General features: G+C 49.8%; 1 protein-coding gene across 2 annotated transcripts; it reads right to left on the reverse strand.

The window, feature by feature from the left end:
• Positions 1–247: 247 nt before the first annotated feature.
• SPATA3 (spermatogenesis associated 3) lies at positions 248–17775 on the reverse strand. 2 transcript variants are annotated; one of them, XM_043445844.1, is made up of 4 exons: positions 17280–17775; positions 12898–13075; positions 9998–10141; positions 248–314 (listed from the first exon to the last, which is right to left on the reverse strand). In XM_043445844.1, the coding sequence occupies exons 1-3, from the start codon at positions 17686–17688 to the stop codon at positions 10036–10038; spliced, it is 693 nt and encodes a 230-aa protein (XP_043301779.1). In that variant the 5' UTR covers positions 17689–17775; the 3' UTR covers positions 248–314; positions 9998–10035. The 2 variants fall into 2 exon arrangements, with proteins under 2 accessions (XP_043301779.1, XP_043301780.1); XM_043445845.1 differs by lacking the exon at positions 248–314 and adding an exon at positions 9697–9814 and having other exon boundaries at positions 17280–17762.
• Positions 17776–18028: the final 253 nt, after the last annotated feature.

Consider the following 18028-nt stretch of genomic DNA (forward strand, 5'->3'; position numbering starts at 1 on the left):
TAGGTACTGAATTAAGTTGCCTAATTCCTGCATTTAGAATAGGAAAATCTGAAATAGTTTCTTCTGTGAGTGTGTGCAGAGAAAGTTGCCTCCCTTGGGTCCATGGCCTCCAACGGGAAGGGCAGGATCCCACCTTGGTTTACCTGGGGGGCTCACAAAGTCACCAAGGCCCTCACATTTCCCTGCCCATTTGCCAAGACCAACTTTTGTGTCTCTGGGTAAAATACATTAAAGAAACAGAACTCCTTTTTTTGATTTTTTTTTGGTTTTGTTCTATTTTGGTGACAAGAGAGATCCTTGATGGAAAACTGGATCTGTAAGAAAAATAAGGACAGAGCCATTAGCTTAGACAACACACTGTGACCCCAGAGTTTTGGTGGCTTGCCAGTTTTATGGCCTCAGGGTAAGGGTTTAGCAGCTAAGATCCTCCTGTGGGAAAATAAAGTATTTAGGATTAAAATTTCTTCCATTCTTCACCTTTCCTCTTCCTTTTGTCCGAACTCACAGAGACTTTGTTTTTTTCCCTTCAGGCTGTAACAAGCTTATGCAAAATGCCTGGCAGGAACTGGGCTTGGGTCATTGTTGGCACCTTCTGTTTCCTCTCCTTGTCCCCAGGGCCCCCAGCAGCTAAGATGGAGCCTCTCTCCCCCCAAGTGCCAGGCTGTGGTGGTTTTACTACACTCAGTGCCCAAAAGGAGAGGGGGAAGCAGCCGGTTGATTTTAGTGCCACGTCATTCACTGATGGGATGCAGAGAGAGGGGCTCATCAAGCTTTTGGAAAGAAAGTTCTAGAAACTTCTTTCCCTTGAGAGGAGGCTTTGCCACCGTCATCAGATGGTTCCTCACTCTCTAGGGTGAGAAGGATACCCAACTGCCCATCTCCCTCTCAGAAGGTCTAAGAGCTGAGTCTCTGAAATTCAGAAAGACTTTGCAAAACCCCATAATTCATCACTCCGCCAACCACCAACGCGCGCATGCGCACTGATTCACGCATCCTCGGAGTGGCTTTCAGTGGCTGAAATACTGAAGTCAGAGAGGTTTCCAGGCCAACAGGTCTGTACTTGGCCGTTCATCGTGCACTGCCTAACGTACCACCTTCTTAAAACGCTCTTGCCCGCCATAGTCGCTGCTGCTGTCTGCTTCTCCCATATCCACTCTCATGTCTTCTTTCCTGGCAGGGGCCTCCTTTGGTTGGGTACGCCCCTCTTTGTACCCCCTTGTGCATAGGGGCAGGGTGTGGGGGACATCTAGATCGGTCTAATCCAGTTACGAAAATTCACCCCACTATGCTATTAATTTGCTTAAGAAGGAGCAGGAGACCCAGTGTAGGGGCTTGTCAACCCCAATGTGGGGGCAAGTATTCCAGGAGAGGGGCATCCTGGAAACAGATTCTTAACTCAAGAAGAGACCCAAGGGGAGATGGCCTTTTCCCTTGCTTCTGGCTGTCAGGGTGTGAATGCGTGCTGTTGCTTCAGATGTGTCCGACTCTTCGCGACCCTATGGACTGTAGCCGGCCAGGCTCCTCTGTCCACGGGATTCTTCAGGCACGAATACAGGAGTGGGTTGCCATGCCCTTCTCCTGGGGATCTTCCCCACCCAGGGATGGAACTGGCATCTCTTAGGTCTCCTGCATTGGCAGGTGGGTTCTTTACTATTAGCGCCACCTAGCTTTTAAAGGTATGAGGATAAAATTCTGAGAGGGGAATTCAGGAGGGGAACTAGCCAGCCCGGTGCTGAGGGTGTCACAGCCGGAAGCTGGAAAAGTCCCCAGGTGTCTGATAACACCGTTGAGTTAACCAGCTCTGACACCTGCCAGCTGTCCTGTTGTTACATGAGATAATCTCCTTAATATCATTTTGAACTGGATTCTCTGAAATCACCGGCACCAAGTAACCTAACTCATAATCCACTTGTAAATCAAGTCGTAAAAGGCCTCATGGGCATTTGGAAACCTACCAGTTCCCACTTTCACTTTACAGCTGAGTTAAAAAGAGAGGCGTCAGAGTGATGCCATTGGTAGAACACGTCCCCGGATTTACTGGGAAGCACCTTAACCACACAAGAGGGGTAGGTAAGCTTCGTTCAGCTGTCAAGCTAAGGAAATTTTCTCTCGAAGCGGTGAAAACTCTTTGCACTTGAAAGGGTCTGCATGGAGAGCAGCTGCTGAGCAACAAGATGCCTGGCAAGTGGGGGCTCAGTGAGCACCAGGGTCGGCCCATCCAGTCAAGAGGCAATGAGACCTGAACCCCAGTGCTGGTTCAGGACCCTGGTTCAGGGTCCTCCCACTGTTCACTACATGAATGGGGATGGGTTCTGGCGCCAGGTTGGGGAAGCACACGTCTGTCTGTCCACATTTGTCAGGGAACAGGAGAACAAGCAGAGAGAAGCAGCTGGAGCCTTACGATCAGAGGTCACAGCTCACCAGCTCCTCCCACTGAGATACATCTCTGTGACCTTTCCAAGTGTGGACACTTGTTGACCTGAGCCTGCCTGCTTTCCTTACCTTTGGAAACCTCCTGAGATCCCAGGTGCTCGCCTAGACCCAGAGAAGACCAGGAGCAGGTGTCTACTCCGCAGGGTCTCCCCTCACTATCAGACTTCTCTGCGTTGGCGTTGGCTCTCTCCATCTTTCCTACATCAGCTATTGCTAATGACCCTTATGTTCACAGCTAAGACCCAGCCTTTCCTGTGAGCTCCCTCTATCCTTCTACCCACTTGACATCTCCACTTAGTTGTCCAGCAAAAATAACAGTAAAACAGAACTCTTGATTTCTGTCCCTTGTGCCTTCATCCTCTTGGAGTCAACTTTGAGGCTTCCCTTTTCCTCATTGTTTCATCCAGTCTACCAGCCAGACTTGCTGGTTCAGTCCCCACACTGTCAAGTGAAGCCAAGTGAAGTTGCTCAGTTGTGTCTGACTCTTTGCAACCCCATGGACTGTAACCTACAGGCTCCTCCATCCATGGAATTTTCCAGCCAAGAGGACTGGAGTGTGTTGCCATTTCCTTCTCCACAGGACCTTCCCGACCCAGGGATCGAACCCGGGTCTCCTGCATTGCAAGCAGATGCTTTACCATCTGAATCACCTGGGAAGCCCACACTGTACCTGTTCACTTTTCCCTCCACAGCCATCACCCTGGTCCAAGCACCGTCTTTGCCTGTCTAGACCAGTTCAAGTGAGTCCTACCTGGTCTTCCTCCTCCGTTCCCATTCTTTTCCCAATAGATACTGTGATTGCTTTGAAATCAAAACCAGGAGCTTGAGATATTTCCGTTTGAGAGGAGGATGAATGAGTTAATATTGGGTTGGCTAAAACATTTAAGGTTTTTCGTACTGTTACGGAAAATCTCAAATGATTTTTTTGGTCAACCCAGGTGGCGCTAGTGGTAAAGTCCCCAGCTGCCAATGCAGGAGACATAGAGACTTGGGTTCGATTCTTGGGTTGGGAAGACCCCCCCCTGGAGGAGGAAATGGCAACCCACTCCAGTATTCTTGCCTGGAGAATCCCATGCACAGAGGAGTCTGGCAGGCTGCAGTCCATAGGGTCGCACAGAGCTGGACATGACTGAAGCAACTTAGCATGCATGCAATAAATGTAAAGTGTCCAGAAGTGTGCTTATGTAAGGATTTGCTGTTGCTCTGTAGCAGGGGCTGTCCACCACATCTAGAACACAATAGGAGCTCCAAGACCTTGCCTGACCTTGGTCTCCCCTAAAGTGGCATCCTGACCCCTAGCTCTTAGCCATACTGGCTTCTTCTCTGGCCCTAAAACTTAACATTAAGAGCCTCTTCTGCTTCGGGGCTGTAGGGTTTGCTGTTCCTTCTGCACAGAATGCTCTTCCCTCAGATCTGCTTGGTCTGGCTCCTTCTGCCAAATGCGCCTCAGTTCAGAGAGGTCTTCAGAGAACGGCCAGGCTCTGGCAGCGGGCCGTCCTGCTCACCCCACCTCTCTCTGCTCTTTATCAGATCCACTTTATTTCCTTGACAACATTTACCACCAAATCAAGTGATCCTGTTTATTCACTGATTTGTCCACAGTCTGCCTGCATCCACTAGAATGTAGGCTCCCTGAGGAGAGCTCTTGTCTGGCCTGTGTTACTCCTGTAGCACAAGGTAGGTGCCCAGGAAATACCTAATGACTGAATGCATTATTTAATTACCAAACACTCCCCACCATGTGGACTCTGCCGCCTTCTAGCTTGGATGGCAGGTAAGTGTGTGGGTCTCCATCTGAGTTGTCGCCTCTGATCTCTTTGCCTGGGGACCTTGGCTGGCCTAGATCCACAGACTTTACCAGACTGGACTTTACCAGTCTAGCCTTGGCCTCTTGGTGGCCTTGGCTGTCCACGCCCTACTGTGTCGTTACGTCTCACAGCAGCTGGTGTGGTGCTGGGCACCTGGTCAGTACTGATGTGTGACAGCCCAGCTGACCCACTTGCATAGCTACATGGGGAGGGGTGTTGGGGGGACACGGGAGCCAGGTGGGAGATACCATGGCCACCAGTGGCTATTACTTCTGGGCTTCCAGAAAATGCTTCACTGCCCCCTACTGGTGGTGCCTGCATCCAACCTCAGAACCCTCAGCATCCACGGAATGAATGACAGGAGAATTTACATCACAGCCTGGCTCTGACAAGCAAGTCTGGAAGTGAGGTCGTTTAAAACACATCTCAAGCAACCGGATGCCAGTGAAAGTGGATCTCAACACTGGTTCCCAAACAGTCACCAGAAGAGCAATTGGACAGAAGCAGAGGGTCTGGTGAGGAAGCGCCCTCTCCTCACGATCACCAGGCATGGGCTCTGGGGCTTGGGAAGGGCTCTGTCTCAGGCCTCTACACGGGCGGGGCCGTTGGCATGGTCTCCCTCTTCCCCAGGGAAATCATGGGACCAAGGACTGAGGGTCTGTCTGTCCCTGGGAGGACCCACCTGTCCTAACTCTGTGTTGGGAAAGGGGCCTGCCCTCGGGAGACAGAGGAGTCACCGCTCAGAGCGGAAGAAAGAGGCGGAACTGTGTGATGCTGGCACACTGCATGGTTTGAAAGTGATGGCAGTGATGCTGGGGTCCCAAAACAAGCCCCACCTGCCAACTGGACCCCGGCCAGCAACATACACACAGCTTTAGGGCTGGAGTGGAGCCTGGATTTAGTCTCTGGGGAGTCTTGTTAACTTTGTCACCAGAGGTGACCTACTCCAGGCAGGGCAGGTTTCCAGTCCACTCCTTTCTCCCTTCTCCTCCTCTCCATTCTCCCCGCAATCTGTGCTCCCCTTCACTTCCCCTCCTCCTATCTCTCCTCCCATCATCTCCCCATCCCCCAGGGCTCAGGGCTGGACACACACCCCTCGTGGATCACAGACACTCTGAGCGATACTGGACACCACAGTCAATAATGTGGGATCACTACCTATTCCTGCGGTCTTTCAACCTTCTGGTTAAAGAGGGTCTCGGTGTGGAGCTGGCTAGTCTTAACACCCAGCACTTGTCAAGTATCTTTGAACACACAGGACACTGACATCAAAGCTGAGATTTTTTTCAGGTACCCCGTCAGCCAGAATTCCAAGACATTTCATTTTCACAGTGTTTATATTTCCCATGAATCTTCTAATGACAAAGGGTAGGGTTTTGCATTTATGGCCCATTTGAAGATAATTTGGAAAACTCAGCACTGGCCACAGGGCTGGAAAAGGTCAGTTTTCATTCCAATCCCAAAGAAAGGCAATCCCAAAGAATGCTCAAACTACAGCACAATTGCACTCATCTCACACACTAATAAAGTAATGCTCAAAATTCTCCAAGCCAAGCTTCAACAGTATGAGAACCGTGAACTTCCAGATGTTCAAGCTGGATTTAGAAAAGGCAGAGGAACCAGAGAGCAAATTGCCAATATATGCTGGATCATCAAAAAAGCAAGAGAGTTCCAGAAAAACATCCACTTCTGCTTTACTGACTATGCCAAAGCCTTTGACTGTGTGGACTACAACAAACTGTGGAAAATTCTCCAAGAGATGGGAATACCAGACCACCTAACCTGCCTCTTGAGAAATCTGTATGCAGGTGAGGAAGCAACAGTTAGAACTGGACATGGAACAACAGACTGGTTCCAAATCAGGAAAGGAGTACGTCAAGGCTGTATATTGTCACCCTGCTTAGTTAACTTATATGCAGAGTACATCATGAGAAATGCTGGGCTGGATGAAGCACAAACTGGAATCAAGATTGCCAGGAGAAATATCAATAACCTCACATATGCAGATGACACCACCCTTATGGCAGAAAGCGAAGAAAAACTAAAGAGTCTCTTGATGAAAGTGAAAGAGGAGAATGAAAAAGCTGGCTTAGAACTCAACATTCAGGAAACTAAGATCATAGCATCTGGTCCCATCAATTCATGGCAAATAGATGGGGAAACAGTGGAAACAGTGTCAGACTTTATATTTTTAGGCTCCAAAATCACTGCAGATGGTGATTACAGCCATGAAATTAAAAGACGCTTGCTCCTTGAAAGGAAGGTTATGACCAACCTAGATAGCATATTAAAAAGCAGAGACATTACTTTGCCAACAAAGATTTGTCTAGTCAAGGCTATGGTTTTTCCAGTGGTCATGTGTGGATGTGACAGTTGGACTATAAAGAAAGCTGAGTGCCAAAGAATTGATGCTTTTGAGTTGTGGTGTTGCAGAAGACTCTTGAGAGTCCCTTGGACTGCAAGGAGATCCAACCAGTCCATCCTAAAGATCAATCCTTGGTGTTCATTGGAAGGACTGATATTGAAGCTGAAACTCCAATACTTTGGCCACCTGATATGAAGAATTGACTCATCTAAAAAGACCCTGATGCTGGGAAAGATTGAAGGCAGGAAGAGAGGGGGATGACAGAAGATGAGATGGTTGGATGGCATGACCAACTCAGTGGACATGAATTTGAGTAAACTCTGGCAGTTGGTTATGGACAGGGAAGCCTGGGGTGCTGCAGTCTATGGGGTCACAAAGAGTCGGACACAACTGAGTGACTGAATTGAACTGAACTGAAGATAATTGCATTTAAGCTAAAAAGGAAGCTAATTTAAAGAAAATAAGTGATCAGCTGTAAAACATAGCTTGACTATATTCTGACTTCTAGTTTACAAATATCTCATCTACTAATGTTAACAATTTTAGGTTTTAATAAAACTATAGTGTCTGTGGAAATCATTTTGCAATGCATAGAATCACTATGTTGTGCACCATAACTAATGGAGCACTGTAGGTTAATACGACTTCAAAAAATATTAAAAAATAAATTATATTGTAGGTTTCAAAGGTCAATAAAATTTGGGGAATACTGAGTTAAAAAATGATGATGATGATGTAGCTGCTATGTTGAGGTCTTTTTTGTGCCAGACACTGTACTGTGTTTCACATGCGTTTTTATTTTTTTTTTTTTTCACCTAGTTCCCCCACTTAATGTGGGTTGTACTATTATTATCGGCACTTAGGAAGAAAATGAAGCATCAGGAGTTAAAAAACTTGCCCAGGCCCCAGAAATACTGGGGGTAGAATGGGGATCCAATCCCAAGGCTTCCTGCCGAAGCTCACACCCATGGGTGCTGCTGGAAGGAGATTCTAAGATGAAACGCTTTAGCTCAGGCACCATCTTCAAACGCCAGTCACTCCCATCTTACCCAGGGCTTCTCAGGTGGCGCTAGTGATAAAGAACCAGCCTGCCAGTGCAAGAGATGTAAGAGATGCTGGTTCAGTTTTTGGGTTGGGAAAATCCCCTGGAGGAGGGCATGGCAACCCACTCCAGTATTCTTGCCTGTAGAATCCCATGGGCATGGGAGCCTGGCAGGCTATGGTCCATAGGGTCGCAAAGAGTCAGACACGGCTGAAATGACTCAGCACAGCACATGATCTACCCAGCCAGTGACCAGCCCCTGAGGGCTGTACATCCCTTAGTTGGTTCTCACAACCACTGCCCTTAAACGTGCTGTTATTCTCCCCACTTTAGAGATGATACCGATTCTCACAGAAGTTAAGTAATATGGGCCCGAACACCCAGTGACCTGGGCCAGATTAGAACCTGAGGCCAGATTAGAACCATCGGCTCTAACTCCAAAGCCAGCATCTTCCCATCCAAGATGATAACAATAACAAGACCCCTGGCCAGCTCTCTGCCCTCCAAGCACCCCATCTTATGCTCCCAACCATCTCAAGAGGAAGGTTCTATGATGTTTCCTGTTTACAGATGAGGAAACCGGGGATCTCAGCTGCTGTGGAATTTTGCGAAGCTTAAGGTGCTTCTCTGCTCTTTTATGAAGGGTCCCATGATCAGGCCGCAGAGCCTTTGAGGAGATGGTGAGCTCTCCCTGGAGCTTATTTTCTGGGTTGGGCTTTTGAGCATCTATTCCCACCACACGCCCTGCTGTGGCTGCTAGAGGTCTGGGACTGGTTGCCAGCGAGGAAGGATGTGGGAAGGGATAGTTAGGGAGTTTGGGATGGACATGTACACACTGCTACATTTAAAATGGATAACCAATGAGGACCTACTGGATAGCACAGGGACCTTTGCTCAGTGTTACGTGGCAGCCTGGCTGGGAGGGGGTTCTGGGGGTGAATGGATACATGTATATGTATGGCTGAGTCCCTTTGCTGTTCACCTGAAACTAACCACCTGAAAGTAACTATTGTTAATTGATTAAACTCCAATACAAAATAAAAAGTTTTTTAAAAAAGGAAAAAAAAGCTCCCATTACCACCTCCCCTTCTCCTCCCCTTCATCATTATTAAGCTTTCATGGCACATGGATTTGACAATGGGGATAATTATAGGCAGGAGGAGAAGGGGACGACAGAGAATGAGATGCTTGGATGGCATCACTGACTCAATGGACATGGGTTTGAGCAAGCTCCGGGAGTTGGTGATGGACAGGGAGGCCTGGTGTGCTGCAGTCCACGGGGTCGCAAAGTCGGACACCACTGAGCAATTGAACTGATAATTCAAGGTACTCTCAGTGCCAGCTCAGATCCTCCTTGTGGCCTTGCACATCCATTGCCCAGTCTTATGAATTATGAACTCTGTCTGCTGATGGCCCAGAGCTGCCTCCTTCCCCAGGAACTTGTCCTCACCCAAACAGGAGCCACTTTTTCACAAAGACACGCACTCCCAACCTCTCCCGATAGCTAACGACTGACTCACAGAAGAGCAAGAAAGGCCAACCCTCTTGCCTCAAGGCTAGACCCCCTCTGGGTGTCATTCAGCCTCCAGACCAGCCCGGACCAGGCTAAGTGGACTTCAGCTGAGACCTCATTCTTGCTTTGCTCCATCCCCTCCCTCTGTGGACTCCCTCCCTCTTTTTCCCTCACTAAATCCTGTGCACCCAAATCCTTGTCTCAGGCTCTGCTACTAGGGAGCCCAGCCTGAGACAGGGGAGGGTCCAAGATGTTGCATAAGGCAGGTTCCCTGCCCTCAGGGATCTTGTACTAGAACGTGGAGACAGTCCACCTATGTACGTAAAAATCACCCACAGTACAGGATGGAATAGGCTGGAGAGAACAGTGATTTAAAAGATGGGAGAAAGTTTCTGTGGAACATGAAGTTCACAGAGGACAACAAGGGCTGGAAACAGTGGGAACCGCAGGGAGACAGTTCAGAGGAAAAGCTCCAAGAGGTGTAGGACCCTCTGGCTCACCTCTCCTGTCTCCTCCTAGCTGGTGTTTGTGATGAGATGAACCACCCCAGGTCAGCAGGGAACAGGGAGATCTCTGTTTTGACGATCCCAACAACAGGTCTAGCATTGTCCATGAGTGTCCAGGGCTGCCCCAGAAAGCCATGCCAGTGGGCCCTGAGGCCAGAAATGAGTCTGTCACTCTCGAGTTTTCCCTGAAAGGCTGGGGGCCTTGGTGCCCCATAAAGACCTCCTCCTTTCAGAGAAGGGACAGATGCTCCCCATACTACAGGGCTGGCGAGTCGATGGGCTTGAGGATCACTCTGCAAAGGGCCACGGGCATGAAACGTGTCCACATACCTGCCGGACTGCGGGCCTGGGGACTTGTTCACAAAGATTCAAGGATGTAGTAGGCAGCTCCTAGGGCTCCCAGAGCCACAGCAACAGTTCCGAGGGCTCGGAGCACGCGAATTACGATGAGTGGAATGTTTTCTTGAAGGTCTTCTGCAGAGCAAAGCAGAGAACCCATGGGTTGGGGGCTGCTGGGCTTTAGTGCTCATCCCTAGGCAGGGGAAAGTGGAAACCACGGGGCCCCTGAGGATCACAGGAACACCCATCTCCCCACTAAAGGTCCTCCTCTCAAGGGAATACAGCTCCTTTCATCTGTTTCAATAACACTCCACAGGACTCCCTCCAGGATCCGGGGTTGGGCTGGCCGGGATGCCAGCTCCCCTGGACACTCAGAGAGAAGATGACAAGGTGTTTAAGGCCGCTGTGTGCCAGGCCCTGTGCTAAACACCTCCCTCCCACCCAGTGTCCTCCTCAAGCCTCACAATCCCCCTGTGGAGGAGTCCTGCCGAGTAGCTCTGTTCTGGAGATTAGGCAACTGAGGAAGCCACATATTACACCCCCACAAAGCAGGTGGGAAAGGAAAGTGTACGATGCTGCTAGTAAGTCTGAGGAAAGTGAAAATGAAATCCCTCAGTCGTGTCTGACTCTTTGCGACCCCATGGACTTCAGCCTACCAGGCTCCTCTGCCCATGGGATTTTCCAGGCAAGAGTACTGGAGTGGGCTGCCATTTCCTTCTCCAGGGGATCTTCCCAACCCAGGGATCGAACCCAGGTCTCCAGCACTGCAGGCAGACATGGAAGGCACTCAGAAAAAGCAGTAGCCATTTGGACAAAAACCCTATTAGAGATTCTTACTTAATATTTAAGCACTTAAAATTTTTTAATTTAAAATAATTTTAAAATAATTAAAATTTTAATTTAATTTAATGTATTTAAAGCCAGAGCCAACACTCCACTCCACATAGAAATGGAAATGTTACAGAAGCAGGTGTGAACTTGAGCAGAATTAGGTGCACGCCCGACACCAGCCAGACTAAACCTCGGCCCCTCCCCTTCACGTTCCTATTTCTGAGCCTCACTTGTGCCTTTTCCTCCACCCGGGATCCTTCCCCTTTAAAATAGGTGTGTGTGTGTGTGTGTGTGTGTGTGTGTGTGTGTGTGTGTGTACGCACGTGTGTATGCGTGTGCTCGAGGATCCTAAAATCCTTCCAGATTCAGCTCAGATATGACTGATACTACAGCATCCACCTGGACCCCAGCTCAGGAGCGAAGCTCTTTGAACATCTCTTTTGGGACACAGATCACTTCCTGGTTTGCATCGGAGTTTCTAGAAGCATGTCTTAGCTTACCATGTAGAAAGTGAAAGTGAAAGTCTCTCAGTCTTGTGCGACTCTTCGCGACCCATGGGCTGCACAGTCCATGGAATTCTCCAGGCCAGAATACTGGGGTGGGTAGCCGTTCCCTTTTCCAGGGGATCTTCCCAACCCAGGGGTCGAACCCAGGTCTCCCGCATTGCAGGTGAATGCTTTACCAGCTTAGCCACTGGGGAAGCCCATGACCCACTGAGGCCAAGGGCAATTTCATAAACAGAGAGATGAGTGAAGAACCAGTCCCTGGGGCAAAGGAAGCGGGCAGCTAAGGGCTCTGGCCTTGTGGGGAGGGGAGGTGGGCCTTTCCCCTTGGTCTGGTGGCCACGGAAGGAGCACAAATCAGATACCATGTGGACGGCACAGTTTGTAAGGGTGAAGTTCCCGGTTCTGGTTTTCCTCACCGTGCCTAGCATCCTATGCAGAGGAGGTTTCCTACTTGGTGCTTTGTGAATCCATGGTGCTCCTTGGCACCAGATGGATGAATGTTCTGAGTGGAAAGACAGCTGATCATGGCACTGGGAGGGGGGTGGGGCAGGCCCTTCCTAGCCAGGACTTACCAAGTAGCAGAGCATTTTAGCGCTGGTGTGTTCTCCCAACACACCTGGGTATCTGTTTGCCTCACTTCACAAGGCTGAGAGATGCTGATTTTCAAGAATGTATACAACAGAGGGGAGTTGGCCGGGGAGGGGCGGGAAGAGGAGTAGAATGGAGATGGGGGTGGGTGGGCTCTGCTTTAGGGTGGGTGATGCCCAGGTGGAAGACATTTCCTGTGGACATGTGTGAGATCTGAGTATAAGTGGGGCTGCCCTGGGTCCCAGAGCTGGGGGGAGGCGGAGGTCCTGCTCCAGCCCTTGGACGTAGCCCTGCGCCACTGAAAAAGCCACTGGAGAAGTTCCCTGGACAGGTGTCTTCCCACCAGGGGAAGTGGCAGCCACCCGGGGGCTTTGTGGGAGAGGAAGAGAAGGGTGAGGCGGTGGGGGCCACTGGGTCAGGGACAGACCCCTGTGGGGCTGCCAGGAATAGCCTGAGACCTGCTGAAGGAGGGGGAGGACTTCCTCTCACCAAGGGGTACGTGACTTACAGTCACATGTATCTCTAAATTCTGGGCAACGTTCACATGCAGGTCAAGAATGGGAAGCTTTCAGCTGTGGCACAGGCCACGGAAAGAGGCGGTGGCCTGACAGAGCATTTATTCACCAAGCTTCTGAGTGACAGGGAGCTTATGACGGAGGGGCTGTGGGAGAGTGTGCTCTGAAGCAAAGAAAAATGAACCCCCAAAGGAGAAAATCGGCACCTCTCTGTGCAGGTGGGTCCAGGCAGAAAAGGCCAGAAGCCCCACAGGAGGAAGCAGCTTTCCTCGCGGTCCTGGAGTCCCCGGAGGAGGCTGAGTGCACGCATGTGCGTGCTGAGTCGCTTTAGTCGTTTCTGACTCTTTGCGACCCTGGGGACCACAGCCTGCCAGGCTCCTCTGTCCACAGGACTGCAAATATGAGGTGTGCCCAAGATCCAGAACCGCCCCCCCCCCACAGGCTGCAGAACCTGTAAAAGGTGAGGAGGTTTGGGAATCCTCTCCCTGACATGGTCGGCCAGGCCCGAGGCAGAAGGACATCAAAGATGCGGCTGTGGCAGAGGCCCAGACGGCGCCAGCAAGCAGAACTGCCAGGGCAAACGGAACAGGAACAGAATGCGCGCGGGCCCACTCGAACCAGAGGCCCTGCTGGATAGAGAAGGAGAGAGGTGAGGGGCCCACTGCTGAGGAGGTGTCCAAGCGTGGAGCAGTGGCCTGTGTAGAGGAGAGAGGAACGATTACTTGGGGAAATAATGCATGCTACCTGGGAGTAACACAGAGAACATCCCTGTAATAGCTCACACCTGGACAGTGCTCTGTATGGCATTATCCATCGCATCTCATTGTCAGCAATCCTGGGATGGAGAATATTGTTATCCTCAGCTTACAAATAAGGGGACTGAGGCTCAAAGAATATCGAAGATGTGCCCTGATAGTAAGGAGATGGAAGAACTGGGCTTCAGCTCAGGATTACTAACTTGCAATTTGGGGCTCTTTCCACGGAATTTGAGGGAAGGGATGGAAGCAGAGGACTGCCCATTCTAGGAGAGGTGGCATTGACATTCCTGCAACCGGAGCGGCCACGTTCCATTTTTCTGGAGCTCACAGATTCATCCAGAAGACAACCACTCCAGTGGACCATCTTTGAGATCCTTTCCTATGCTCATCTCCCCTTGCTGTCCTGAGCTGCGGATCCCAGAGGAACTTGGAGACAGCGCCCTCTGCTGTTTTGCAAGAGGACTTCTGGCTAGATCATTCCCTCCTGTAACTACTTCCACCTTGGCTCCCTCTTCCTTTTTTATATTTTTTAAAATATATATTTGGCTGCACTGGGTCTTAGTTGCAGCATGCAGGATCTTTGATCATTGTTGTGGCATGTGAGATCTTTAGTTGTGGCATGCGAACTCTTACTTGAGGCATGTGGAATCTAGTTCCCTGGTCAAGGATCGAACCCAGGCCCCCTACATTGGGAGCTCAGAATCTTAGCCACTGGATCACCAGGGAATTCCCTGTCTTGGCTTCTTGACTGAGCTGCCAACCTTAAAGCCCAAGAAGCTAGTGATCAACACCCATTCTGCTTAGACTTGCCCCAGACAGAAACTTTTCCTGGAAAGGGGAGGGACAGGATTCTAAAGATAAGACTTTTCTTTTTTTCCTTTTAAAAAACTGGGAAAAAACAAACAAAGCAGACACACAATTTCCATTCCATAAAGTTTACCCCTTTGAAGCATTCAGTGGCTTTCAATATATTCATGAATGTATGCAACCACCATCACTAATTCTAAACTTTTCCATCTTCCCCCAAGCCCATTAGCAGCCCTGCCTATTCTCTACTCCCTGCAGTTCTGGGCAATAGATTTGTCTACTGTGGACATCTCATAAATGGAATCATACAATATGTAGGCTTTTTTGAGACTGCCTTCTCTCACTTAGACTAATGTGTCTGAGGTTCATCTGTGCTGCAGCATGTACCAGCATCTGTCACGTCTTTGATTTTGACTGCACTGGGTCTTGGTTGTGGCGGGAGGGCTTCTGTTGTTGTGTGTGGGCTCCAGAGCATGCAGGTTCAGTAACTGTGGCATCTGGGCTTAGTTGCCCCAAGACATGTGGGATCTTAGTTTCCCTGACCAGGGATGGAACCTGTGTCCTCTGCATTTGAATTTCGATTCTTAACGGCTGGACCACCAGGGAAGTCCCCATCATCTCTTCTTACTGCCAACTAGTATTTCATTGCACGGATGTACCATGTGTTGTTTATCCATTCATCATTTGATGGTCATTGAGCTGTTTCCACTTTTCGGCTATGATGAATAATGCTGCTGTTTTAGTTCTGGTGTGGATGTATGTCTTTAATTCTCTTAGGTATATACTCAGATCAGGAATTGCTGGATCAGACGGCAACTTCATGTTTAACCCTTCGAGGGTTAAACAGTTTTCCACGGCAGTTTTCCAGACAGTTTTCCATGGCAGTTTTGCCATTTTACATTCCTACCAGCAGTGTGAGAAGGTTTTGACTCCCCCACAGCCTCACTGAGGCTTGAAATTGTCCGTCTTCTTGATTACAGACATTCTTGTGGAAAACTTGAATTTTCTTGAGCTACAGTATTCTCTGCATATGAAAAGATTTGTATTTTAGAATATGGCATCCTTTATTTAAAAGTCCTCATCCTTTATCACCAACCTTCCTTCCCACTCTGGCTCCAAGGGAGACAATTCTTCCTTTGGCAGAAGAAGAGTGGGCGTCCACTGTAACCACAGATGAACCTCACCGGTTCCCGCTTTGCCTCTGTCACAAACAGAATACCAACGTGGGGGTGAGCCACACGCATTCATGAAAAAATGTGCAAATAGAAAGTCTCGTGTTCTACAGATCAGTTCTCAAGGCCGTAATCCAGAAAGGTTTATCTCAGTGGTTGACGATTATCAGTTCAGTTCAGTCGCTCAGTCATGTCCGACTCTTTGTGACCCCTTGGACTGCAGCACACCAGGCTTCCCTGTCCATCACCATCTCCCGGAGTTTACTCAAACTCATGTCCATCGAATTGATGATGCCATCCAACCATCTCATCCTCTGTCGTCCCCTTCTCCTCCCGCCTTCAATCTTTCCCAGCATCAGGGTCTTTTCCAGGGAGTCAGTTCTTTGCATCAGGTGGCCAAAGTATTGGAGTTTCAGCTTCAGCATCAGTCCTTCCAATGAATATTCAGGACTGATCTCCTTTAGGATGGACTGGTTGGATCTCCTTGCAGTCCAAGGGACTCTCAAGAGTCTTCTCCAACACCACAGTTCAAAAGCATCAATTCTTTGGCACTCAGCTTTCTTTATAGTCCAACTCTCACATCCACACATGACCACTGGAAAAACCATAGCCTTGACTAGACAAATTTTTGTTGGCAAAGTAATGTCTCTGATCATAACATATACAATACTTAGTATCATACTCAAAACATTTCAGTATGTTAATGGATTGATTTCTAGCCACAGAAATATCGTCGTCACAGCCATACTTGGATTTAGGACTCACCCTTACTCCTCTCATTTATTTTATGTTCACACCATCTGAGAGGGAAAGCTGCAGCCCTGGAAGTGTGGTGGGCTCAGGACCACAGAGTCACGGGCACTGGCTCAAGGTGGATACAGAACCTCAGAAAGGATGTTCTTCCTCCTGGGCAGACTACCAGACCTTTGAGGATTAGAAGATCATTGCTGTAGTTGAGGGAGGATTCTAAAGTCAGAATAGACTGAAGTTCCCCTCTTAGTGCTACCAGCACCTGCATGAGAGGCAGTTGTTACACTTGCTTGAGCCTCAGTTTCCCCATCCATAAAATGGAGATGATACTAGTATCTCCTTTATAAGACTGTGAAATAAGATCACTTGGCTGAGTAGAATGTCAGGTACATGGTAAGTGCTCAGTGATAAATGTTAGCTATTACCATTATTAGTAGCGTGGTATTAACCAGACCACCTCCTGAACTCTGTTCGAGTTCTCTCAACACAATCCCATGCTCATTCAGACATTGGCTACCCAAGAAGATGGGGGACCACTCTCCCTGGACCGCCATTCTATTTTCAGACAGAGCTAATCGTTGGATACTTTTTAAAGTTGAGCAGAAATCTACCTTCTAGAGTGCCTTCCGTGGATGAGTTGCCAGATTTAGCAAATAAAAATATAGGATGCCCGTGCAATATTCAGGACACACTTATTATTTATCTGAAATTTGACAGGGTGGCCTGTATTTTATCTGGCAACCCTATCCATGGGCCCTTAGTCAGACATCTGAGAACAACATAGAACCAATCTACTCAAATCTTGCAGCTGACAGATAACCTTCAGCTCCCTCAACCAATTCTCCTACACCAGAAGGCTCTTGCTTCCCCCGATCCCGCTCAGCTCCCCAACGTGGACTATCTTCCTTGGACTAGATTGTTAGGCATCATTTACGCACACAAACAGCCTGATGAGGACAGAGAAAAGCAGCATGACCGCCTCCCTTGTCTTTCACTGGATTCTTCTATTAATGCAGCCTTGGTGTTTATTTGGGTATGTATGGCTCCCAAGGAGCTAGTACTACCACCCAGCCACGGTGAATGTTAATCTGAATACCCTGAGGCTGTCTTTAGAGAGACTCAGCATGGTGAGGAGTGACAAAACCCAGGAATCCTGGTCTCTTGGGTAAAAAAATGAACCCCAAACCCTTCACCCTCACCCTCACCCACACACTCCCCACTGCACAGCTCCAGAATACATATTATCCGTACATCACAACCCAATCAGAAGAGTTATCAGCTTCTGGGGCAGCCCTGGGATCTATCGTCAGAAAGCCTAGAACCACTTGAGCAAGAAGGTCGCCCACCTGCTTTCCTGGACCGAGAGGATGCTTTGGGGTTGGGGTCTGGAGACACGATGTCCCGAGCCGAGTGGCTGTGGCTGACTTCTGGAGCTGGGAGGGCTCGGGGTGCAGACTTCGGGGGGGTGGAGTTGCTGCTGTGCTGTGAGGTGCTCCCCGAGCTGGGCCGCTGCGTGGTGGGCCCCGGGCTGGGGGGCGGTGGGGCGGGCGCTGGGTTGGGCGCCTGGGTGGCCGACCCCGGGTTGGGCAGCTGCGCGGTGGGCTTGGGGCTGGGTGGCCGCGGGCTGGATCCGGAGACGGGCTGCTGGGAACTGGACTCCGAGCTCTGCTGCTGGGGGGTGGATTCGGAGCTGGCGCGCTGGGAGGTGGAGCCCCGGCGCCTGGTTTCTGACTTCTTCCTCTTGCCCTTCTTCATGGTGGATCCTCCTGACCTAAGCGTGTACCTACATGGAGCTGCCTAATGTCCCGGCTCCCTCGCCGAGGGGCCGTGTGCCCCTGCCCTGGGGGAAGGTTCTGGCGTCCGTCTGGGCCCAGGCCCTGAAGCGAAGAGTCACCCACCCACCTCCTGTGAGGTCACAAAAGCCAGGGTGGCTCTCACGGCAGGGGCTCTGGGGACAGTCTTCTCTGCCGACACCCGCCTGCTGCCCTCCGTCCTCCTTGGCTCCTGGAAGTGTCCGCAGACCTGGGCACCTGGTCAAGCCTGGCCTTGGAGCCTGTGGCAACTTGGACCCTGCAATTCTGCAAACTGAGACTCT

The sequence above is a fragment of the Cervus canadensis genome, chromosome 24 (genome assembly GCF_019320065.1).
Source record: "Cervus canadensis isolate Bull #8, Minnesota chromosome 24, ASM1932006v1, whole genome shotgun sequence".
Lineage (NCBI taxonomy): Eukaryota > Metazoa > Chordata > Mammalia > Artiodactyla > Cervidae > Cervus > Cervus canadensis.